Below are 25,384 nucleotides of genomic sequence, written 5' to 3'. Positions count from 1 at the left end.
ATGGACTTTTGGTAATGTAATAGATATTTAGTCTCAACACAGGCTTTTGTTATTAATCCTAGCCCAAACCTGCCAACAATATTTGTTTTGTTTTCAACTTTTGTGTTCCAGTCACCTATGAATACCAGCACACTTTCTTTAGGTGAGTGATCAGTTTCTTCCTGGACACTTTCCCAATAGCTTTCAATTTCTTCCTCATCGGCATTTATAAGGCAAATTATTTCTTTTTTGTTCAAAGAGCAGAGGGTGGTGGCCTGCGTGGTGTGTGTCACTCATTTCACAACAACTCCGTGAGACAGACAAGGTTGCACTTCATGCAACAGCTTATGTACATTCAGCTGTAGAACACGGCATGTTAAACTTCCTGTCCAAGTTTAAACCTGAATTGCACTCCAAGCCCCACAAAGGCACAGCGATTTGGATGTGCCCTCCCCTTATAGCACCAGCCGAACGACGATTTCTGGGGCCAGTCCTGGCCTGTCCATCCCTCCCCCCCCCACCTCCCCCCCTTTAACACTGACCCAAGACAAGCCCTCCCTTGCGCTGGACTTTCCGTCTGAAATCCAAAGCGGGATTTTGACGAAGACGCCTCTTTGAAACAGGATTGGTCGAGGCAGGGAGGAGGGCGGGGTCGGGCGGGTGACGGTCCACTGAGGGGGCGGAGCCGCACGGGGTGACACGTCGGACGGCGCCGGAGGCTGCACTTCAAGAGGAGTCGGAGTGACGACTTTCTCCTCCCCCCTTCCGCGAGAGCCAGACCGAGCCCCCCTCCCCCCGGGGTTGGACGCCAGGACCGGATCAGGAGGCTCCGCAACTACTCTTGAATCGGGCCAAGCACGCCCCTTCCGTTGCCTGGCAGCCGCCGCCCCTCCCCCTTTCCCGGCCCCGAAGCCGGTTCCAGGTTCGCTCCTTTCCCCCGCACCGGTGGGGCTGCCTTGATAGCATCCCCCCTATCTGCTGTCCTCTCCTCCTCCGGTGGCCTCTGTCCTCCTCGAGTAGGGTCCTCGCAGAGGCTCCAGGGTCCCCGGCTTCCTTTCCCGGAATCCCCCACAGGTGTTCCCTCCCTCCCTCCTTCCCCGTATCTTGCAATCCTGCTTCGGTGGCCTTCTGCTGCCTGCCTTGCTTTCGTTCCTTCCCCGTTTGCACGGTGGTGCCTTTTCTCTTGTTAACACAAAAGGTCCCCGTTTGCGCCCGGCTTCCCCCCTCCCTCGCCCGCCAGAGCTCACCGGTGCCATGCGCTTCTCCTTGGTCGTGTCGCTTCTGCGCCCTGTGGGGCCTGTAGTTGTTGGGGTGTCTCTTGGTTTCACACTCAGCCTCCTCAGTGTGACCTGGGTAGAGGAGCCATGTGGGCCCAGCCAGGGTAGCCTACGCGATGGGGGCATGGAGCAACAGCAGCAAGGCGGCCAGGGCAATGCTGCCCGCAAGCCTAATTCTGTGCCTGGGGGTGTGGGCGTGGAGTCTGAACAGAATTGGGAGCCCCGCGTCCTGCCCTACAAGCCTCCAAACCCAGGCAAGGCGGCCAAGAAAACTATCAGGTAACTGGGAGAAAGCCTGGAGTGGGTGAATAGATACAGGTGGGGAGGGGGCATAGGGTAGGGGTAATAGTAAGCCCTGAAATATGTCTTTCGATTCCTTTATAGTGCCCCAGTGTAATTTATGCCACCTTGAGCTGCTTTGATACACTGCTTAATGTATTCAGGTGCCCAGAACTGTGGAAGCCAGCTTTGATTGTCTTGTTATGCTGCTGTTGTTCAGTGACTGAATGTATGACATCACATTGTGTATTTATAAGTCCATATAAGGGCCACATGCAGAAATAATCCCTTCAGCCTTCTGAATGAGATTAGTGCTGTGTGCTATTTTTATTGTGCTCACTCTCACAGCAGCCCTGTGAGGTAGTTGACTAGAAAACTAAGAGTGTTTGGCAGTTACTTAGCCAAGAAGACCATCCAGTGAATCCCTGGTATAGGATGGACTTGGGAGTTTTGTGCCTCCTAGATATTAAGTCAAACATCTCCCTGCCTGTGCATGATCAACAATTCTGTCAGTGTAGCCTTAGCATAGAAGTACACAAATTCTTTGGCTGTAGATTTTCCAGTGATTGCTTTATTCATTCATTTATCTACTTCATTTATACCTAGCCTTTGTCGCCAGTGAGGACCCTAAGCAACGTATATTGTTTGTCTGTCCTCCATTTTATCCTCACCACGACCCTGTGAAGTAGGTTAGGCTGAGAGTGCATGACTGACCCAAAGTGATCCAGCAAACTTTCGTGGTATAGTAAGAATTTGAACCTGGGTCTCCCAGATCCTATTTGGTTACTTCGACCTGTACACCACCCTGGAGGCTGTGGTTTTAAGAGAATTCTGAATCCCTTTTAAAGGCTGATGATACCTTTTTTGTAGAGTAGGAATGCATCTAGTTATACCCAGGTAGCTTTGGCTGAAAAAAAAGCTTTTTGGTGCTAAAATGCAGATGAGTTGTTCCCTGACAAAGGGCAAGTGAACATTATGGAATCTCCAAATCCCCTTCCCTTTGCCCCATTTATTTCTCCTTGTATGAACTCCCTCCGAAAAGCTCAGGGCTTTTGCTGTACAACTGGTTTTCTTTTCAAGGAGGAGGGCTGGATTTGCAGATGTGATAGTGGCTGTTAGTACCATTCACCAAGGATGTCTGTGATAGTTCCCTTGGAGTGGTCTGAGTGGATAACTTGTCTACTAGGGCTGACTCACACAGCTTCTTCTTTGCCTCTTCAGAGTTTTTCCAGACCATTTTTAAATAATGATTATATCGTCATGGAATGGCAGTGGGGTTGAGGTGTCTGGAGAATACCTCTGTCACAGGTGTTCAGTATGGGTTTTTCCCATTTGTAAAAAGTTTCTTTCCCTCCACCTAGCACTCTTAATTCAGGCGGCGAGTGCTTTGTGGAGTGTTTTATGTTTAAGATAGGTAACATTTCTTTGAGGGCTGGGTATTCAAGTATACAGGACTGCTCATATAATTTGTTAAAAAGGAAGAAATCTTTTCTCTGTGCTCAACTATTTCTTGCCAACCCTTGCAATTTTTTAATATTTGGAAACTTTTTTCCAAAACTAGAATGGGTATCTTCTCCTGTATCAAAAACAATTTTCTTCACTGCAACAATGCCACCCTCTTCTGCTATGTCTAGCTCCCCTGTCAGCATGGCCAATTGGCCATGCTGGCAGGGGCTGATGGGAATTGTAGTTCCTGAACATCTGGAGAGCCGCAGGTTCCCTACCCCTGGTCTAGCTTATTCCTTGTCATAGTCCGCTTCCAAAAATATCCTGTAAAGATTAAAATACATTTGAAGTACACTTTTGCTTTTCAGTCTGTTGCCTTTTTGCCAGCCCAGGGACTTACATTGTGTGTTCCCCTTTGCTGCTTAGCCAAAAAGGCTAAGAAAATCAGTCTACAATAATAACACTTTCAAATCACAACAAATTTTAAAAACCCACCAATAAAGTGGATGTGCACGTATCAGCATCAGGAAAACTAGCATTTTCAATGTTATAAACAGATTTAGTTAAACAAATGATAGTCAAATTAAAATTTTCTAAGCAGCGAGAAAACGTTTGGAAAGAGTGTTATAATTAGGCCGAGGGCACAAATTATGAACAGCCAGTGGAGAAGGAGAAACTCCTACCATCCTGAGAACAAAAGAATTTGCCTAGCGGTTGGTACGGATATGTGGATGTGGTCAGGTACTTGGCAAATCAAAATGGGATGGTGGGGCATCACACCATCACTGGAGGCCACTCACCTCATCTCAGAAATCAGGGGCACATGCTTCAGGGCCAGATCTTAACTGATATGCAGAACTTTTGAATATGTTACTCTGGGGCTGTTGTATGGGTTTTATAAGTAGTATGCTGTAGACTGAGCCCAGAAGCAAATTGGCAGCCATTGTAAATCCTTCAAAATTGGTATGATATATTTCATGGATGTTACTCTAATGAGCACCCTTGCCATTTCACTTTAACTAAAGCTTCAGAACGATCTTTGAAGGCAGCCCCATGTACATTGCTCTGAAATCATCTAGTTTGAGCGTAAGTGATAAGTACATGTTACTGAGTTATCTTCTCCAGGAAGGGCTGCAGCTGGCAAATAAACATTGGCCAGACGCATACCTCTATCTTTAAACTTGGATCTGAAAGCACAATCCGACTGTAAACCCACTCTTTCAGCAGAAGTCCCATCTACAATAGTGCATTCCATTTCTGGTGAAATAGGAATGAATGCATGGTGGTGGAGTCATCTGCGTTCTTTACCATACCCTTGCATCCCGATTTATCTTGCCCTCACAATGCTTCATTGAAAGATGTGCGGAAAGGATGGATGTGTTTGAAAGGCTTTGGCTTGTTGAGTGGGTAGCTCTTCCCACCATACATGTAAGTATGTTCTAAAAGGGGCTAACAACGTCCTTTCCAGAAACATGCATAAGACAGTTGAACTGCTGAAAAGTAGATCCGTGGCTCTTTTTGCAAGTGCATCTGCAGCTGGGAGGGGTAGACAGATCTGCAAATCCATAATGCAAGAGAATCCTGGTGGTGCAGAACATTTGCATTGGTATATATCTATTCAGTCTGAACCAGCAATAATAGTCGCTGTGCAAACTGGGAACTGGCCTTTGAGGCAAATTGAGAATGATTGTTCAGACATTTGGCATAGTGATTAATCACGCCAAGTCCTACAAACCATGAGAGGTCTCTGCTGGTTTCTGGTTGTCCAAAATGCAGGCAGGGAATTAGTGACTAAATGTGTTTGGCACTAGTGAAATGGGGAATTACTATACAGCTTCGTATGTCTTCTGCGAGGTACAAACATTCCTATGTTTCCAGTTCAGCACCAAAATATACAACCAGCAGCAGAGAGAGTTGGAACCTGATTGCACTCTGGCCACAATCTAAACTAACTTCTATAAGCTTTCTAATTTGCCACTCACTTGGGTGAGTACTTGTTGCCCCAGCTGACCAGTTCAGCAGCAGGTAATGTGGGCTGTGTTACTTCTTGGAAGGAAAAGCCAGACCATATATACAGTCAGTAATGGTCCATACTAAACACCCGTGAATGTAGGGAATGAGGAAAGTGAGTTGGAACGTGCGCATACTAGATTGATTTATCTTTGCTGTGGAAGGCAGCACAAAGAACTGTATGCATGGATTGATGTGGTGTGGCAAGATGGCTTTCTTCTCTAGGCTTTAAGGTCTAAGGCTGGTGTGTTCCCACACATCTTCACACTGTTGATTTCCCTGTATACACATACACATTCCTACCTCCCAGGCCAAGGAGGATGTGATAGCAGTGACATGAAGTGTGAAACAGAAGGAAGAGAGGCTGGCCCCTGTCCTTCAGTAATCGTTTGAGAATGACTGAAATCCAGGCAGAGGACTTTTTGAGCATGTGTGTTTAATAAAAAGGTTCTGATCTCTAAGAAAGATGTACTATGTTGTTTTCTCTAAAGGGTACATTTGGATTTGGTGAATTTTATCTCTAGGCACAGCTTGTTCACATCACTGGACAGTCTACAGCTTATCTGCACTTACATTTTGAGATCGTTCTAAAATCATTCTGCTTGGTCAGTGATTAACCATGTTCAGGAACATCCATTATGTCGCTTTCCATGTCCTTAATTTAACAGTGTAATTTACAAATCAGAATGTGGAAAGTACTCTAGGGAAGGGATTCCCCGCCCCCCACTCCTGTGCTTACTGTAGAAAACTGGTCAGGAAACTTTTTGGCTCCAAAGGCCAAGGCGAACACAGAGCCTTCACAGGGGAAGGGAACAGAGTGTCTGGATGAGCTGTGTCCTCCTCAGAGATACGAATGAACCTATGAGAGAGAGGCCCAGCTTAGGAGACTTACTTCTCTCATTTGCACACGTTCCTTTTACCAGCTGCCCAAGTCACTGCTGCCTTTCATTAAGAATGCTCAGTTAGTTTGACTGCTTATGGAGGCATCTGTTTGTCTGCCCATCCCAGAGTCCTGGGATTGCTAGTGTGTAACCCTGCCCTCTGGCATTCTGAAAGTTATCTTGGCCTTGCATTTATCACTAGTTGTGTCTCTTTCTGAGGAATTGTCCTGCCTCCTACAAGGCTTTGCTTTATCAAGCCCTTATCTTTTCCAACTTTGTTCCACACTGTATACTTAGTGTTTACGCCCCACCCCATTTCTTATCTTCCTAGCAATGTTGCTATTCAGAGGGCTCTAGTCTTGTGTCTGTTCCTCCAGTTCTTCCCAGTTCTTATATGAAGGAAAGGCCAACTTAATGTTCCCTTTATCTTATGATCCTATCTTCAGGCTTCATTATTTTTAGCCTGTGCCCAGCAGTCAACATCTGCCAGCTGGCTGAAAACCAAAGTTAGGAAGTTGGGGCCCAGGGATGAGGGACTGAATGAGCGGTGTTGTCCCACGGAGGGAGTGAGGGAGTGGGATGGGCAGGAAGTAGAGGGGCTGAATGAGCCTAGTGTGTGAGTGAGGTTAGAGATGGGGGGTGGGAGGAGTGGTTTCCTACTGTATTTGAATAATTAAAACCTGAAACTAATTGCAAGTGACAGACCAGCTGCCTCCCCATTCCCACTGTAATATCACTGTGAGCTACATAAATCTCCTTTCCCTAATGTGGGCGGTGCAGCTCCTATCCTACCCCTCTGACTTCGACTATTTTAATACCCAATTTTAGGGAGATATAATTATGTTTGCACTTGCATCAGCACCTATTGGGTGTTCTGTTCTGCTTAGACTCTGAAATTATGGTCTCCACTCCTCTCATGAGAGGCACATGATTGCTACTCTCTGTTTACTCATTGAGAGATTATGATTACCTCTTTAGGGGGCTTGTAGTATTAGAGGATTCATAGCTGGCGTGAAAGGATTCAGTCCAGGGCAGGTCTGCTTATCTTCTGTGGCTGCCTTCTGATATCTGTCAGTTTTTTAAAGCTGAGTTTTAGCGTAACTATAACATGTAACATTTTGGACTAAATCTTTTAAAATACAAAATGAACCTCCGACTGACAAGCCATTCTGCCTATCTTGGCGATTGTATTGGGCCATTATAGCGGAATGGACATCATAGGTGATAATCGTGGCCTTCATGAGAATTGCTGTTGGAGCTTGGGAATATGTTCAGATCATCTATGTCTGCAGTGGTGTTTTCAGTACTTGGGGTTGGGTTTGGAATACCGGTAATTGCACCATCTTTACTCATTTGTTTCACAAGTCTAGACATTTCCCCTCATGCTTCAGTTATTTCCCCATATAACGTCTCTCTACACATGATTCTTCTTAGTATTTTGGTATGATGTTCCCTCTGGCTACTAGGTGGATCTACTGGCTAGCCTTGCCTACAGCTACATATGAAATTCTGGAATCCTTTCATAACTAAGCAGTTTCTTGGTAACTGCCAGATTTTTCTGTTGTTGATGAGGGTTGAAGGCTTTTATTTTGATCATAATTATTAGTTAAGAAACGGGTATCAACCAATTTGTAGCCATGACTTGTGATTGCTTTTGGTGGTATTTCCCCTGCCCGATTTGGCTATACACAGGATTCACAAATGAGTTCTTCCAATAAGGGAGAAATTGCACCCACTTTTATTTATCAACTCACTTTAAACTCTTCCGCCTTTGAAACTTCCAGGAGCTTAAATATAAGGGGTATTTTAATGGGTTTTATTTTCCCCTCTCACTTGGCTCCATTTATATACGTATTTCTTCTGAGAGAGGACAGCCTTTTAATCGTGCCTTGGCACACAACTATAATTCATAATTGCAAATGTGGCAATGTATTTCCTGTACCACTTTAATGTGATGCTCACTGAAATGAGTGTGGGCTGAGCATTTTGTAAATGCCCAGCATGCCAGAGCACTTCTAGCATATTTGAAGAACATATATAAGGCAGCTAGTATTTAGGCAGTATGGTAAGTGGTAGTAGTATACCTTCAGGGTAGCATGAGGGGGAAAAACGAGATCCTTGTCCACAAGAGCCTACAGTCTGAAATACAACAATGAGAAGAGACAGCGCAGGGAAGAGAGAAACAGGATGCAGTAAAGGTGAGCATGTACCTGTTCAGAACTTAGTTGTGGCTCAGTTCTTTCTTTCACACATCCACACAACTGCTTTCCTATGGTTGTGAATTATCATAACTGGCTGGATCTATCTTATCCAGCTATCATTCCCATTTGACTAGGTAGGTGGTGATTAATACATACTACAGGAAGGTAGTCCCTGTGCCAGCATCAGGTCTGTGTGAGCAGGTCCCAAGGTTCTCTGTCAGCAGCGGTGCTTATTCGTCAGAGATTTAGAAGAGTTTTGGGGACTAGCATTCAAATGTAAGGTAAATGTATTATATTTTCTCTATTTGAAGGGTATATACTTGGTGAAGGAGAAAGGATTTTCTTTCCACTGATTAGTTGTTTCACCTTTCTCTCTCTCTCTGTCTGCTCTTTCCATTCCTGAAGGACTCGCTATATCAGCACAGAACTTGGCATGCGCCAGCGCCTCTTTGTTGGTGTGTTGACCTCAAAGAATACATTGCACTCTCTGGCTGTGGCAGTGAATCGCACGCTGGGTCACCGGTTGGAGCGTCTAGTCTACTTCACAGGCACCCGGGGGCGCAAGGTACCACATGGCATGATGGTAGTGACGCATGGTGATGAGAGGCCCATCTGGAACATGTACCAAACAGTCAAGTATGTGCTGGACCATTACGTGGCTGACTTCGACTGGGTTTTCCTCGTGCAGGACGACACCTACACGGAGTCACATCGTATCAACCTCTTGGTCTCTCATCTCAGCATTGACACTCTTCTCTACATGGGCCGGCCTGAGGAGTTCATTGGTGGGGACACTCAAGGACGGTACTGCTATGGGGGCTTTGGCTACCTGCTCTCCCGGGCCCTTCTTCTGCGCTTGCAGCCTCATTTGGAAAGCTGCCGAAATGACATCCTGAGTGCTCGTCCTGATGAGTGGCTGGGGCGCTGCATCATTGACTACACAGGAGTTGACTGTGTGGCAGAGCATGAGGTGAGGCTCCCTTACTCCTCTCCTGATGAAGACTTCTTCACTTGTGGTTTTTCCTTCATGGAGATAACCTCTGGATAAGCAGGAAGATAAGTGGGGGGAAGTGTGCACCTGCGTACAGCTTCATATGGAAACTGTGTTTGTTTTGCAGTGACTAAATTTATTCCATGTAGGGGAAAGTGTCATGTGTTGTCACAAGCAGCTTTACTGACTGCATGGAAATCACTCTGTCCTGTTTGAGATCTTACCACAACTGCTGACAACCTTGATTTTTCCAGAGCCCAAGTGGCTGTGGGTCACTTCACTCAGTCTTCTGGGTCACTTCACTCAGTCTTATGAGTGATGGGGGTGATAGTGCTACTTTTCCAAAGTCTATCAGCTGGTTTCAGCAACGTTCATTATTTATATTTTGGTGTCTTTGAAGCATGGTAGACTTTTTAAAACATGTTTGAACAAAAAATTTGGTGGGCAGTGGTTTGAATCTTATGATGGCATCTCCCTTCTCCTTCCCTCAGCCAATGTAAAGGCTATGGTTTTTGCTTCCTGTGTTGCTAGCACTTCTGCATGCATGAGGGCTCCTTGAAAAGTTTTATCCGGCACCATATGGAAGTGCTAGCAGCAGAGGAAGTGAGCACCACATTGCAAGAAGGCCTCCATACCAACTGGAGAGAAGTGTGAGGAGAAAAATGTCATAGGAGCCGTGTGACAACAAGAGGGCATCTGGTATACAGCATCCCCCCCTCCCAGAGGCATAGCTAGGGAAAATGGAGCCTGGTGCAAAATCTGAATTGGGGGGGGGGGATGTTTGTGTTTTTTGTATTTTTTAGTGTTTTTTCAGTTTTTGGCCTGCAAGGGGCACAGTGTTTAGGTTAGGAGCACCAAAATTTCAGGGTATCTTTAGGAGACTCTCCCGATGATACCACCCAGGTTTGGTAAAGTTTGGTTCAGGGGGTACAAAGTTACGGACCCTCAAAGGTGTAGCCCCCATCTCTTATTAGTTCCCAATGGAAACAATGGGTGATGGGGGCACCCCCTTTGGAAGTCCATAACTTTGGACCCCTGAACCAAACCTCACCAAACCTGGGTGGTATCATCAGGAGAGTCTCTTAAACGTATCCTGAAGAAATTCTCTTTAGTGCTAAGTGCAACTAAACTAAGCCTGCGCCCTGGCAGGAACCATAAACTGAAAAAACACAAAAACGCAAACCTGAATTTTTGTGCGCCCCCAGGCACACACCCGGTGCAACGCGCACCCCTGGCCCCCTTGTAGCTTCGTCTCTGCCCCCTCCTTCTCACTCTCCTTGACAAATCTGTAACAACTACCCAGGCAAGGCAAGGGAGTTCTGCTTAATACATGATTCAATGTGACAATGTTTTAACAGTGAATGGTTTGGAGAAGGGGCAGAGCAATTTGGGAAGATGGTATGTTAGGAGCCCTAATTTCATCTAGGCTTTTTATTTACTTAACATATTGAGTCAAAACTATCTCCTAGGTAGAATACTTTCAGCAGACAAGGATCTCAACCAAACAGCCACAACAACAGGGTAAGCATCACAATAAGCAACACAACCCTCCTGAAACTTACTTTGATTGAACCATTAAAGGCACAGTTTTGATCCTTCTGCAAAGAGAGGAGAGACTGTTCCTGCCAGCCCCCATGTAGAAGAAACTGCAGAGGTCTCATAAGACCATGCAAAACACTATGTTGCAAAATGAATTCTTGATATTCAGGCTCTCCAGATTTAAACGGAGCCTCCATTCAGACTTTTAATCTTAGTAGGCTTTATTTTAATGATAATTAGAGGATACCAAATAGTCCATCAGTGTACGTGCCAGCATGAATGGCCTCGATTGGCCTGATTCCCTGTCTTCATTCCCCTCCCAGGGCCATCGTTACCAGTATTTTGAACTCGGAAAGAACACAGATCCTGAGAAGGAGAGTGACCCACAGTTCGATTCTGCATTCACAGTACACCCTGTGTTGGACCCTGTGCAGATATACCGGCTACACAGACATTTTGCACATGTGGAGCTGGAACGCACTTACCAGGAAATACAGCAACTTCAGGTAAGGCATCATGCAGAATGAATGTGATCCAAACGTGTCACTGATTGAGCTGAGGGGATTATTCTAATACTCCTAATACATCCCAGGCTATGTTAAGGACCAAACAGAACAAAACACTTTGAACTCTGCAAGGAAAATTCCCAGTATATTTTTTAAAATGCAGTTAAATCCTCCTGTCTCTCATGGTCCTGATCAGAATTGGACTCCCAAATGTTTGATATTTGCATTTAAAAACAGCAGCAACACTGGGAACTCTGATCTTCCTACTACTAGAACCCATCACCCATTGTGACTTGCAGGGAAATTGAAGCACTTCTTGTCCACAGTCTGCCCTTCTAAATTACAAAGCCACAGAGTCCGTGTAGTGGTTAGACTGGGACAAGAGAGACTTGGGTTTAAATCCACACTCAGCCACAAGATTTATACCAGCCAGTATTTGGGCCTCTGTGTCTCCTCCCAGAGTTAGGTGACCTTTTTAACCCAAGTGCCTCCCAAAATGAAACATCAGGTTGTTGGTGTTGCACCAAACAAAAGTAATTGTGGGGAAAGTGGAGAGTTGTACTTGGACAAACTCACTGGGAGCAAGTTGAGCTGCACTAGTGCTGCCATTTAAGGGCTCACCTCCAACCCAAATGGCTGCTGTACAGGTCTGGGAGATGACAACTGGTCTCAGCCTTGCTCCTTGCCTTCTCCCATGCTGCCAACACTTTGGTGCCTTAGTTGCTTGGGTAGAGAACCACCCTGAGTGTTTGGCTTTACCCTCTTCAGCATGCAAGGCAGGGAATGACCTACACCTGACTTCACTTTATTTCTCAGAATAGCTAGAATAACATGTGAGAACCAGGAGCCATAGATTCAGTCCCTGAGCAACTTGGGGGAAGAGCAGGATGAAAATGTAATACGTAACTGAGTATCCACCCAGTTTCCCTCCCTCAGCATTCCATGCTCATTAAGTGGAAAAAGGGAGGGAGGACTTTGATTACGGTAGGCTGTGTCTGGAGGTCAGTTGACACACTTGGCAACAAATGCTAGACGGGGAGCTCTGGCTGCTGTTTTGCTACTGCAGGTTGGCTAGAGAGGGGTGTGTGTGATGCTGTATTTGAAAGAGAAAACTGGTCAGAAGCGGGTGAGGGTGCTGCTTAAGCTTTCCACTACTCACTGCTCCTCTCTTGGCATTCCCCCACTTCTCAACTGCAATTCTAGCCACATGTTTGTTTTAGGAGGAGTTATGGTTGGAGAACAGTTCACAACCTCATCCCAACCCCTCACAGATCACCACTTCTTCCTGGTCAGCACTGAAAGTGCTCATTTAGGGCATCGCTAACTACCATTTTTACTGGTAAAAGAGCATATTAGTGAAACAAAATATCCAGACAGACAGGCAGGGTATCTGTGCTCTGATCTCCCTCACTTGTCTTTTTTTTTTTATTAGAGCTGTACAAGCCCTTATTCAATTTGGAGCTGTATAAAGAATGGAGAAAGTACTTAACTCTTTTAGTCTCCAGTTTTGCTAATCAAAACCAATGTCCCCTTCCTCCCTTACTGTTGTTAGTCCTTAATAAAAAAAATGGTGAGCATACTCACTGTGCTTTTGAGGGGCTAAATGACCCCCGCCCCCTGCACAGCCATCATTCATACTGGAGGCTTGCAAAATCACATATATGTTTTTAAGGTGTCTGGAGAGCTATGATCTACTTTGACTCCACAATTTTTTTTTATTTTGATGAACTGTTTTCCTGTTACAGAGGACTTCCATTGGTGCCTTGTTCTTAATTTCAGTGACTATCCTGAGAATGATAACAAAAGTCCTATGTTGGAAACTAAACTATGGCCAATTACGCACTTTCCACTCTCTCTGCGGCAAGCAAATCTTTATAGCACGATTTTAATTTTGCCTCGCTTACAGAGCAGGACACATTTGCCAGTAGACACAGCTTTGCCCTGCACTTCTTCCCTCCGCCCACAGCCAGCCCTCCTAGTCTTACTTCCCCCTCACTCCCTTGCGCTGCTTTGCTCACTTGCCCTATTGCCAACTCTTTCCGCCTTCCTGTCCTGCTGTATCATTTCTGTTGCCTGTGGCCTCCCCACTCCAGCATATCTTTAGATGTCTAGATTTTTTAAAAATTAAAGAACCGTATTGATAGATCAATAAATCGATACTAATACTGTGGTGTTTTGTGTTGTTGCCAGGCTGTATGGCCGTGTTCTAGTAGCATTTTCTTCTGATGTTTTGCCTGCATCTGTGGCTGGCATCTTCAGAGGTCCTGATGGTAGTAAAGCAAGTGGAGTGTGTGCGTGCGTGCATGGAATGTCCAGGGTGGGAGAAAGAACCATTTGCCTGTTAATAAGTGTAAAGGGTGCAATTAGCAAGCTTGATTTGCATGCGTTTGGGTGGGATTCATCCATTTAGCATGTGAGTAACCATAAAGATAGCATAATCAATTAGTGCCCAGACACGAATCAAAGAACATGAAAGACACTGCAGACTAATTCAGCCAGAAAAATCAGCAATAGCAGAACACCTGATAAAACAAGCTGAGCACAGAATATTGTTTGAAGACACAGAAATTCTGGACCACTGTGACAACCACTGTGTCCGACTACACAGAGAACCCATTGAAATCCACAAGCACATGGACAATTTCAACAGAAAGGAAGAAACTGTGAAAATGAACAAAATTTGGCTACCAGTACTGAAAAACACTAGAATCAAGACAGTGATTAATGAACACTACCGAGACAAAGGCAGTAAGCAGTCAAAGGGCTAGTGAACACCACCCAGAACACCACCCACCACTCTAGGCAGTAAGCAATCAAAGGGATCAAAAGGTCAGGCTACTGCAATGCAGATGCCCTCTTCAGCCTCGTAGTTTTATACATAAGCCATCAGTGATTCCAGACCACACTGGGAAAAGCCCGTCAGTCTTGACACTTGGGTTTACAGCACATCAAGAGATGGACGATTGTGAACCTGGGGAGCTTAACAAACGGCAGTTCATGTTGTCCTTTTGCAGTTTGCACGCTGCCTTTACTCGCTTCCCGACATAAAAGGCAATTAGTGTTCTGGCAATGTGTACACATGCTGTATTCAAGACTTTTCTTTAATAGTTTGCCTTTTTAATATCAATATATCAGTCTATCAATAGATACATATATCGATCTATTGATAAGATCAAACATAAAAACTAAAGCACGCATGTGCAATAGAGAAACCGCAAAACATTGCCCCTCCCCCGTACGCAAGCAAAAAGCCAGCTGATGGGTAATGCCTGCCCTGCTGCGGACTCTGAACATGCCCCGAAATGAAGACTCCCCAGCCAGTTCTCTTTGAAGTTGTGGAAGCCTCACTGTGCATAATGGGCTAGTGTTTGCATGTATGTGCAGTAAACCAAAAAGGGGCATTCAGCAGCACAGGGTTGCTTTTACTGGAAGGCCAGCAGAGCCTGGGCAATAATCTCCCTCTTGATTGCATAGCTTCAATATTGGCTACCAAAATTGATCCTGGCTCGTAGCCTGCAACTCTGCATGCAATGCAGTGAAAATTGTGCACCATTGTGGTTGTTTTCTCTTTACTGTAATATTCAACTTTTGGTTTATGGAAGAGCTACAGAATATAAAAATACAACAGAATGTCTTTGAAAACCAGTAAAATGCTGAACTTTATTATGTACAGGCATTCAATAGCAGTGTTAAATTCCATGGATTAGCATTACACATTTAATTTTCTTTTCTTTGTGCTGCTGTAAACTAATATTGGAGTCTAGTGCTTTGGGTTATAATAAGTTTTTAAATGAGTTATACAGTGCCCCTGCTGGTTGGCACTGGGGGTGCTTTATATAAAAATGACATAGAATGACATATGTAATGGAAGTGAAAATCCATTTGAAACTAATTAAAAATGAAAATCAATATTAAAATAGTATTTAAGAAATGGGAAGAAGAGAAAAACATTGGGTGTACCCAGTACTTCTGCAAAAGTATGAGTTTATGGAAGTGGCTTTCTGTTTCTTTTCTACAGCAGCTCCCCCTGTGCTCCCCAGGAGTCTGCTCAGGATCAGGAGACCCTCTGTTTACCAGCATGCCATGTGGCACTAAGGGGTGCATTAAATAGAGTGAATCAGCTGGAATTTCCCTGCCTCCCTTCACTGGCAGAGCTAGTGAGAGAGAATGATTCTTGCTGATTTCCATACATGTTGCATTTGTCCCCTCTCCTGCAGGATTGCATTCTGTTCTAGCAGCTTCCTAGGGAGAAAGTGCTAAAATATTTTCCATTAGTTTGGTCTATGTACAAAGTCATTGGATGCAGATTGTACACTTTGGGAAACTTGAAGCTGACACCCCCCCAAAGCTGGAGCCTGGGGAACTGGCAAAGTCTTCCAGTTTAAATTAGAGAAAGAGCTAGCACACAGTGATTGGAGGAGAACTCTGTGGAGACTTTGAAGAGTAATGAGTTTGCTCAAGGAAAGAGATACTTGCTGAAATGCTCTGTGGCTCACAAGAATAAGGTGTGATCTGAACATAAACGCTAGGGGAAAATTGATTCAAGTAACTGCTGTTCAGCTATGCTAACTTTATGTAATCCATTGTTCTCTGCTATAAATTAATGGAATTGTTTTTTAATAACGGCTGTACTGTATATTCATCTGAGCTATGAAGACATTTTAAAAGATTAGAAACCTTTTTCTCTGGGCTGGAGGAAAGATCTTTTTAAAGATCATAAAGTGTGCAATTGTATGAGGTGACATTTGTGCTAAAGCCTTAATTTTCCAAGCAAATTTACTGAGAAAAGGTCAACTCCAGATTAACCACTGCACCTCACTTATTCATGTGGTCTGGTTGCTGTTGAATACTAGCAGGCCATCAGTCCTGGGTGCGTCACGCAAGCTGTGTGTCAGCAAGCCATCCTGTCGTTGTCAGACCTGGCATTGATGAGTTCAAAGGCTAAAACGGCCCTGCAAAGAGCCCTGTCCCCTTTGCCTTTTTCTGGGAGAAACCAAGGCTCAGAGACTAGCAATACTGTTGTGCTTGTCTAGCAACCTCTATAACTACCACTAAAAGTGCATTTATTTCTTAAAGCTATAGGTGCTGCTTCTAATGTTGGGGGGATTAGCCCCAATGTATGTATTTTTGTATTTCAGATTTTTCTGTAAATCTAAGGCTTTCTCAAGTTTCCAGAAGGATCTGTCTTGTCTATTCATGGCTCCAGTCTCTGGATTTAAGTATCTTTAGATTTGGCTATGTTGAGAATTCAGGAGGAAGACGAGGAGGAGGAGGATGCAAGTGCATATCTAATTGAATTTTTGTTTCTTATATTGCACGCATGATACTTGCACCTTTAGAACTGTCTTTCTGAATCTTAGATGTGCAAAGCAGCTGCAGGAGAGGGTCTGAAATGACCTGGAAATGAGACACATGAATTTGGTCTTGGTTGCAGGGGAAGCTGCAGGTCCATCTTGTGTGGCTGGCACTTAGTTTTTCTTACTTAGGAACTGGAGGCATTATTCAGTAGATGACTGAAAGGATCCTTTGTGCTGAGTTAAGTTTTATGATCAAGCCAAAAGATAAAAGCGCATTTCCTGTAACTTTTGAGGGAATAAATACTCTTGTTTTGTTGTCTGGCCTGTGACTTTCCAAGGAACAGGTAATTCCTGACTAATCTGGAGTAGTTCCTCTTCATATACAACAAACCCAGGTTGATGGCAATATATTTGGTACTGCTGCAGTAATCAGTCTATAGTGTGCTACAAGGCACTCACTTTGTTCTTGCTGTTATAGCTACCTATCTGGCATTTAATTTCTTTTCATATAACTGTCTGCTATATGAAACATGGAATCTAATTTGTTCTTGAGGGTATTGGCTGTCAGAATTTGACATATGAATAGAGTACTCGGGGAGTAATGATTGCGTAGCCTACCTGGAGCTAAGAAGTTCTTGATGGGATTTGATGAAAGAGGGCTATTTCATTTTCATGGCTGGACCCTTCTCTCCTAAAAGGGTTGGCCATAGGCTTTGCCGCATAAAAATGGCACAATCTTCTGCTAGCTCTGAGGGACTAGGGTTGTAGGCAAATGGCCATGTGCAGTGATGCATATTTTGGATATTATTGTCACAAATCTGGTTAATTTCACTGATCATACAGACACCTGACCTGTTGCTTATTGTAGGTTCAGCCTTTTGGGAGGGGGTCAAGTTCTCTGCCACTGACAGAACACCCTTCCTTATCTTGCAGTTCACCACTTCAACACACTGAAAGGCTGTATCATATACAACTTACTGTTTTGAAAATAACATCTGCACAATCAACAGAGAGACATGCTTAATTTATTTATTGCTCATGGAAGTACCTTTCTAAGAATTTAGAATATTTTTGAGGATAATGTTGTCATTTTAGACATACAGGGCTAAACATTGAGACTAGGAACGAAAGCATAAAAATTCTGAGCGTGTTGGATCCAGCAAGGGATCCTGTGTTAAAAAATAAACAGCTTGGAAAATAAACAGCTGTGGCTTGGCAGTAACTTTGGGAGTTCGAGGTACCTGGACAGGGTAAAGACTGGACAGCAGCCTCAAGAAGCACTTTCTAGGCTTCACGTTTCTGCCATGATTTGGTAAAGCCACTCTGCGAAATTGTAAACTTCTAGTTAGCCAAATAATCTCTGTAAATGCTGGTTGGTTCATTTCAAACATCTGCGCACAATTTCAGATGAATATATGGCTCCCCTCTTAGTATGAGAATGTCTGCTTTGTGGTGTAAATTGATGCACGGGTACAAGATCCTAGGATCATGCTTTGTGGTCATGCTGCCACCAGATGGTGAGACAGTGTAACCCCACCTATGCTGCTGCCCTCTGACTTTCCTGTCCGTCCTTCTGCTGATATGCTGTAGTTGGGCTGGGTAGAAGTTCCTGCCATGCCTTTATAGGAGTTTGCAGCTTGTACTGGTTGATAGCTTGGAGTGATATGCTCCTATTGCGTAGTTTGGTACTTCCTGCTGGACAGTGAGCTTTCCGTAGTCTCAAGCACGTTTACTTTGGAGTAGTTTTGATAGTAGAGATGCTAGTGCAATAAATCTTAGTGCCAGTCATGGATGTAATGGCCTTAGTCTATTTAGAAACTATTGTCAGGATGCCAGTTTTAACTTAGGCACCCATGAACATTTAAGCATGCATTCATATCGATATCCTAAATTGAGGTGCATGAGCATGTGTGCAGATCTTGAGGGGGGGGCACAAGAGGGTGTGTCATATGGGGGATGCATTTTGGCCGGCTGTTTCCCCCCTACCCTCAGCAGGCCAGGAAGGCGGGTTAAGCACCCTGGGAGGTGGACAGGGCAGAATGGGGGTGTGGGCAGCTCCTTCAAGGCTCACGGGTGGGGTGTTGCTGGCTGGGTTCTATCCATTGGGCCCAGCGTGGGGGAGCCAAGCAGACCTGCCTGTTGTGGGAGCTGGGGGGAGTGCTGACGCCCCGCCTCTGCTCTTCCAGGCATATGGGCCCTCCAGCTCTCCTTTCGCTGCAGAGGGTGTCTGGTTGTTTCTTTGTTCTGTGCAGGGCTGTTTGCCCCATCCAGTGGAAAGAAAGGTCCAGCCTTGCATCCAAGGGCGTGGTGCCAGGCATTGCAATTGGCAAGAGACTCACGCCCCATGAAGCCTGCCGCCTGCATTGGTTACACGCAGCCAAAACTGGCATCCCTCCTTCTATGCATTCAGCTTCTGCACTGTTGCTTGCTGTGTCAGCTGAAGCCTTGTAGGAGCCCTGTTTGGCCAGACAGGCTCCTGGGGGAAGGTATGCGGGTGGAAGAATCGACTCAGTGGGCCGAGCATCACCAGGATATGAGCCACACATGAGGGAAGGGGGCCATGGGGTGGGGTGAAGGACTCTAGGCTTAAGACGCTGGGGCTAGCACTTTCTCCCTCCCGTGTCTCCTCACCCTGCAGATTTGTTACCAGGTGTTCTGAGAAGGGTTCAAAACGGCAGTTCTCTTGGTTAATGAGATGGACTGGGCATAGTGCCAGAATGTTGGCATTTTCTTCCGTCAGCATTTCTTCCTGTTGCAAATCAGTGGTGCATTTTGCAGAGGTTTTGAACACGCGGCGCCATTCTCTATGGCGTATTGATCGAGGCATAGTGGGACTTCTGTGAGAAAGAAGGGAACTAGCCAAGGGCGCTGGAGGCAGAAATGCAGAGGGGAGCAGGCAATGAGGCTCAGATCAGCTGAACTTAGATTAGATTCAAGTGAAGCGCACAGAGGCAGGAATATCGAAAGTGAAGAGGCAGCGACATTGGGAGCAGATTGCTCTAGGGAGGGCTCACTCATGAGCGGAGGAGGAGGAGGAGGAGGTTGGTCAGCCGCCCTTGCAGCAGAGTCAGCGGGGGAGTTTGAATGAGGCAAGGAAGCTTAAGTGAAACAGGAAGAGGATTGCAGGCGTCCCGGTTTAGTGGGATAGAGAAAATTCCGGGGAGTTGAAATTGTAGGTGAAGGATCGAAAGGAGGGAGATCCATGGCAGAGAAAACCATGGACCCGCAGGCTGATGGTGACATAACATTGCCTCCATCGTCAGTAGCAGCTTATACATCGAGTGCGCATGAGGCTCTCTGTGCAGAGTGCGCCCGATGTTTTCCCAGTCCTTAAGATTCAATGTCCCCCTCTCTGCGGGGTACCATGGACATTGCCTATCAGTATCTCCCCAACCAATTCGCGCCTGCGAGATCCCTTTTCTTTACTGAGACTCTGGCGCCATTGGTCCAGCGTTTTCAGTTCGCCAACGTGCTTGTCATAAGCCATGCTTTGCAAGCTCCCATACTTACCGGTGGTTCGTCAGGACGAGAGCAAGTGTCCTAGAACGCTGAGTCCGAGGATTCACCGATCCAGCCGGACGGATCTGCAAATGAGGGACGTGGGTTTGAGATCGCGCCCGATCCAGCCGGACTGGTCGGTATCCTCGAGGTCTTTCCCAGTGCTACAGTGAATGGGCGGAGGTTGGAGATTCCCCGGTTTCGGCACCAGCTTGAAGTCATGCCCGCAGGGTTACGCAGGGAAGAGGCGTAGACGCGGTAATATCATCCGGGTGGAGAGAGCCAGCAGCAGGAAGCTGCTGAGATTCCGTGAACCTGGCAACTCTCCCGTGTGCTCGGCCCTGGCACCTTTTATTAGGGTTTACAATAGGGGCGGCAATGGGGGCGTACCGGGAGGCTGGAGAGCGGGAGAGTATCATATGATACATGACATCATGGAGTTGCCTACGTGCGGGAGGAAGCGTCCGTGTCTGGGTCTAATCCACACCTGGGGGCAAGAGCCCCTTTGTCCCTTTGTCTGGGACACCTGGTGACCGTGAGTCAGGCATCTCATGACCTGTGACTCACGGGGGAACGGGGGGTGGGGGAGCGTGTGCGCCCAGAAGGCCGCAGCTGGCACCGGCATTCCAAGCGCTCTATCTGCGGTTCTGCTGGGTCCACGGGCCCATCCCTACAGTGGGGAGGACATAATTTCACTGCTTGCCCTTAGCACTATTTACTGTAGATACGCCTTTGTGTGTATGCATGTGCATGGCTGCTGGAAAACTTAAGGAGCTGGATTAAAGATGTAAAATTTTCAAAAAATTTGAGCCCGTGAAAAAAAAAATTCGCTGGGGGGAAAATGTAAAAATATAAGTGCCTCAGAATATCAGAGGCACAGGGACAAACTGATGCGGGATTTTGTAGTAAACAGATGGATGTGTGTTTGGATAGAAGTGGTCTCATATGGTTATATTAAGGCTAATAGCATGTTTGGATTGTGAGTTAAACTTTATAACACTGAAAAATTCAGTGGGGTATTATGCACGTAATATATTCATTGTGGAAAATTGTTCACATTTAAATAGTAAGAATATACTTGAAAATGTTGTATGTGGTGACAGTATATGCAAAAATTATAATTCTCTCATGCTGTTGATTGTCTTACATTGAAAATCTTTGTACCACACATTTTGAGTGAGTAAAACATTGTCTTAAAAAGCATTTAATTCATTCCAAATGAAATATTTCATATGGGTTTTTTATTTCTCCCCAAAATTCCCATTTTTTTTGTTGAAGGGGGACAAGGAAACCCTGGGGTTTCATGTCTACAGACTAATTAGGAACTGGTGTAGTTTAGTTGGACAGAGGACCAACCTCAGACATCTGCATTGAAGAGCTGCCGTTGTTGTGGAGTGTGCATGCATCTAATAGAGGGTGGGATCCTTACCTCTAATGGTGTATCTTCCATATTTGTAAAATTTCGGGCAGGTCAACATATAAGGCAGGTCAGCACTGGGGTTTTCTCTACTTTTCACTGAAATCATGGTTTGCTCAAATGCTGGCTTCATTTCCTTCTTTGTTGCTTTGGAGAGTGCCACCAGAGACCATCTGCATTCAAACATGCGAGCCTCAGTGAAAACTTATTGTAAACTGATTTCAGATCGCTGTTTGTCAGGTCCTAACTAAACATAATTAGTGGAATAACATACGTTCCAACAGCCTTAATTAAACCCCTTTTGGGGCAATATCTGAACTAAGCCTGTTTGTAGGAATTTCTCTTTACCATGAAGGCAATGCACAGCCTCACTGTCTCTTTACTTTGTCTATTTGCATCCTTCTGAGTTCTGCTAAAAAGTTTGGCCAAACCTACTTTTGACTTTGTTATGCTTTCTATCATTACAGCTGGAGATCCGAAATACCAGCAGTCTGTCTGCAGACGGTGAGCTGAGTGCCATATGGCCCATTGGCATCGCACCCCCTTTCCAACCAAAGACTCGTTTTGAGGTGTTGCGCTGGGATTACTTTACTGAAGAGGCAGCCTTTGCCTGTGTGGATGGGGCTCCAAAGTGTGAGCTCCGAGGGGCAGATGCAGCGGACGTGGCAGATGTGGTTGCCGCAGCTGTAGAAGAGCTGAACCACCGATACCAGCCCGTGCTCCACGTACACAAGCAACAGTTGCTGAATGGGTACCGTCGCTTTGACCCTACACGAGGCATGGAGTACACGCTGGACCTGCAGCTGGAGATGGTGACTCAAAAGGGGTACAGCCGTTCACTGGCCAAGAGGGTGCATCTGCTGCGCCCACTCAGTGAGGTTGAGATCATTCCTATGCCCTACGTCACTGAGGCTAGCCGAGTAAATGTCATCCTTCCACTGACTGCCCCAGAGCGGGACTATGCGGCACGTTTTCTAGAGGTCTATGCGGCAGCAGCTTTTGAGAATGCTGAGAATGCTGTGCTCACTTTCCTTTTCATCTACGACCCCTTTGAGGCTCAACAGGTGTCTCAGAATGATGTCTTTGGGGCAGTGAAAGCACGAATTGCAGAATACGAGCGACGGTATACTCAAGTGAAGATCCCCTGGATCAGCGTCAAGACAGATGCACCTTCCCAAATCAAGGTTATGGACATCATCTCCAAGAAGCACCCTGTGGACACGCTCTTCTTTGTGGCTGGTGTGAGCACGGAGGTTACCACTGAATTCCTCAACCGCTGCCGCATGAACACCATCAACAGCTGGCAGGTCTTCTTTCCCATCCACTTTCAGGGCTACAATCCCACCATTGTTTTTCACCGCCAACCCTCGTCTCTTTCTAGCTTGGATCTGGTGCGTGATGCTGGCCACTTTGACCGTGATGCTTTCAACGAAGCTTGCTTCTACAACGCAGACTACATGGCAGCCCGCACACGCATGGCATCCGATGCGCAGGACAACGAGGATATCTTGGAGACCATGGACATCTATGATCTATTTGTCAAATATTCTAACCTGCATGTCTTCCGTGCGGTAGAACCTGCCCTCCTTCAGCAGTACAGGCCACACAGTTGCAACCCTCGACTGAGCGAGGAGCAATATCACCGTTGTGTGCAGAGCAGTTTGGAGGGCCTGGGCTCCCGTGCCCAGCTGGCCATGGTGCTGTTTGAGCAAGAGCAAGGCAATAGCACGTGAGCACTGGGACTGAGGCCAAGGCCAGCCTGCTTCAGCCTCCCCCTGCATTTGCTTTCTGTAGTAGCAGAGGGGATCTGAAAATGACTCTTCAGGCTCGGATCACGGGTGTAGTTCTGACTGGCCTAATGGGCTGCATTGTGGACAGTAGATGTAAATGGGAATCAGTGCGTTGGTTCTAGTCCCATTTTCTGTCTTGCTCTGTTCCCTTAGCCTGGACCCAGGTCCTTCCTCCCCCATTGCAGCAGGATTAGCAACTGCAAGCCCCAAATAAGGACAGGCAGGACCTGCCCTGAGACTTGCTTCTTTGAACTGCTCATTGCTGCACGTCCTGCCTTTGGGGTTCCTGGGCTCTTGGAGGGGCCTTCTGGGTGAGCAGCAGGAAGGGTTGGTGGGGGGCGGGGAGAGTAAAGGGGGATCTTGGGAGCTGGACTGTGGGACAGGGAAAGGGAATGAGAGAATTCCTTGCCTGTGAGGAGCTTTGCTCATTCCTCTGGCTGCAGTTTTGGTGCTAACTTAATGAACACTCCAGATATGAGTGGGATGGGATGACAGAGGGTTTCCTGTTGTTCTTGGTTTCCTCTGAGGCACTCCCTTTGGAAACCATGACCCTGGCTGCTTTGGCCTCAGATTAGTATTAGTAAGGGATAAGAGGACGGCACAGAACAGACAAGAGCTTTCTGTAGGAGAGTCAAACTGCCCCCGTTTCCAGGCTGGACCTGGCATTATGGGAAAAATCGTATTTCTGATGCTGCCTCCCATGAATGCTGCCTGCAGGGCTGAAGTTCTGTGTGGTCTCCTAGAAGTCTTCAGCAGAATGTATTGTATTGTTCAGCCTGGTGCTGTGACCATGGAGCAGGCAAAGCCCAGAATTGTGTGTGTGTGTGTGTGTGTGTGTGTAGGGGGTAAATATGGAGCATGGCTCTCCAGTGGGTTTATATTTAACATGGGATTGGGCGACTAAATTTTGTTTTACACTTTAATAAACAGAAGTGAAGCACAATGTGTTTGGCTTTGATTTCTCTATGTACAGACATGACGTGGGGAAAGTAGTAGGAGCTACTATCAGAAATTGGGGAAAGCTGGTATGGTATCCTAAGAGTGAACAGCTGTAGAAACCTGTCGAATAAACCTCTTAGTTATACAACCATATGCTAGGAAATGTTAGAACAAATCTTGGATCTGTAATGGATTACAAACTGAAATACTAGCTATGCAACTTTGATGTTAACAAATATTCACACACTGTTTTAATTCCAAATGAAGGAAGAGTCAGTCGTAGAAATTTAGTAGTACATCTGCTGTACAGGAAGTTGATGGTGGCAGCTTGGTGGCAGTGGTGATCATTACAAACAGGGGTCGGCAACCTTTACCACCCAAAGAGCCATTTGGACCTGTTTTCCACGGCCCTGAAGATCTACCGAGCCATAGAGCGGAGCCGGGAAACCCCTTCTGTCTGATGGAGCAGGCAGCCGCCTGCTCTGTGGGGCAGAGGGGGGTGGCAGCTGCAGGGATGGCAGAGGGGGGATGGCGGCTGCTCTGGAGGGACACACCCACGCTACCCTCCAACCTCCAGGGGTCAGTTCAGCAAGAGAGTTGGTGTGCTGAAGATCTTGAAAAGATAGTCAGAGAGCTAAGGACTTGGATCGCATGGAAAATTTGTGGTAACAGAAGAGGGTGTTGCTCTGATTCTTTCCTTCCACTGCAGACCACCAACTTTCCCTCACGCTGTTCCTGTTTGAACAACAGCATTCCCAGTCATGAGTGAGTGAAGGCAAGATCAGTGGTACTGTGTCCCTAGTCTGCATTTATTGGCCTTGTACAAGTATGTCCTGTGCTTTACCGGGCTATAGTAACCACTCCTTATTGTTCACCTGGGAACTTGTGGCCTGCTGCTTTTCAAAAGCGGAAGGCAGGGAACTGTGTGAGAAGATCATATTGTTTTACAAAGTAGCTAGACGTTAATAGTTCCCATATATGCTTTCCCAGCCTAAATGAATATGATCCTATTCTGGTTTTAGCAAATTGAACCTCATGAGAAAGGGATCAGCGTATGTTTTAATATAATTTTCAGTTTTTGTATATTGGATTCTTCTCCTCTCTCCCACCCACCCACACTGTGATCTGTGCTATGGGATTTTAATGGCTGAGGCACTGATTATTTTTCAAGACATACCAAGTTCTTGTGCACACGCATTAACAAGTCTGTCCGAGCGTCACGTATTGTGGTGTATACATCTGCTTTCAGTGATTTCATCAAGCACTATTATTCCAGCGTTGCTAATCAAGTATTCATACTTACTGAGCAATGAACAAGAGAAGAGTTGCGCCTG

General features: G+C 45.9%; 1 protein-coding gene across 1 annotated transcript; it reads left to right on the top strand.

Moving 5' to 3' along the window:
* The first annotated feature begins 663 nt into the window (after window positions 1–663).
* CHPF (chondroitin polymerizing factor) lies at window positions 664–24,054 on the top strand. The gene is made up of 4 exons (XM_048486877.1): window positions 664–1,535; window positions 8,479–9,043; window positions 10,927–11,109; window positions 21,789–24,054. The coding sequence occupies exons 1-4, from the start codon at window positions 1,234–1,236 to the stop codon at window positions 23,052–23,054; spliced, it is 2,316 nt and encodes a 771-aa protein (XP_048342834.1). The 5' UTR covers window positions 664–1,233; the 3' UTR covers window positions 23,055–24,054.
* Window positions 24,055–25,384: the final 1,330 nt, after the last annotated feature.

This window comes from Sphaerodactylus townsendi, linkage group LG02 (assembly GCF_021028975.2).
Source record: "Sphaerodactylus townsendi isolate TG3544 linkage group LG02, MPM_Stown_v2.3, whole genome shotgun sequence".
Taxonomy (NCBI): domain Eukaryota; kingdom Metazoa; phylum Chordata; class Lepidosauria; order Squamata; family Sphaerodactylidae; genus Sphaerodactylus; species Sphaerodactylus townsendi.
Note: the sequence above shows the minus strand (reverse complement) of the source record. Positions and strands in the feature narration are given on the sequence as shown.

Bases quoted from the DNA above. Each gene is read 5' to 3' on its own strand.
- CHPF (XM_048486877.1), top strand. From the start codon at position 1,234: ATGCGCTTCTCCTTGGTCGTGTCGCTTCTGCGCCCTGTGGGGCCTGTA. The intron at 1,536-8,478 runs GTAACTGGGAGA...CCATTCCTGAAG, and splicing joins GCGGCCAAGAAAACTATCAG to GACTCGCTATATCAGCACAG. The intron at 11,110-21,788 runs GTAAGGCATCAT...CTATCATTACAG, and splicing joins AGGAAATACAGCAACTTCAG to CTGGAGATCCGAAATACCAG.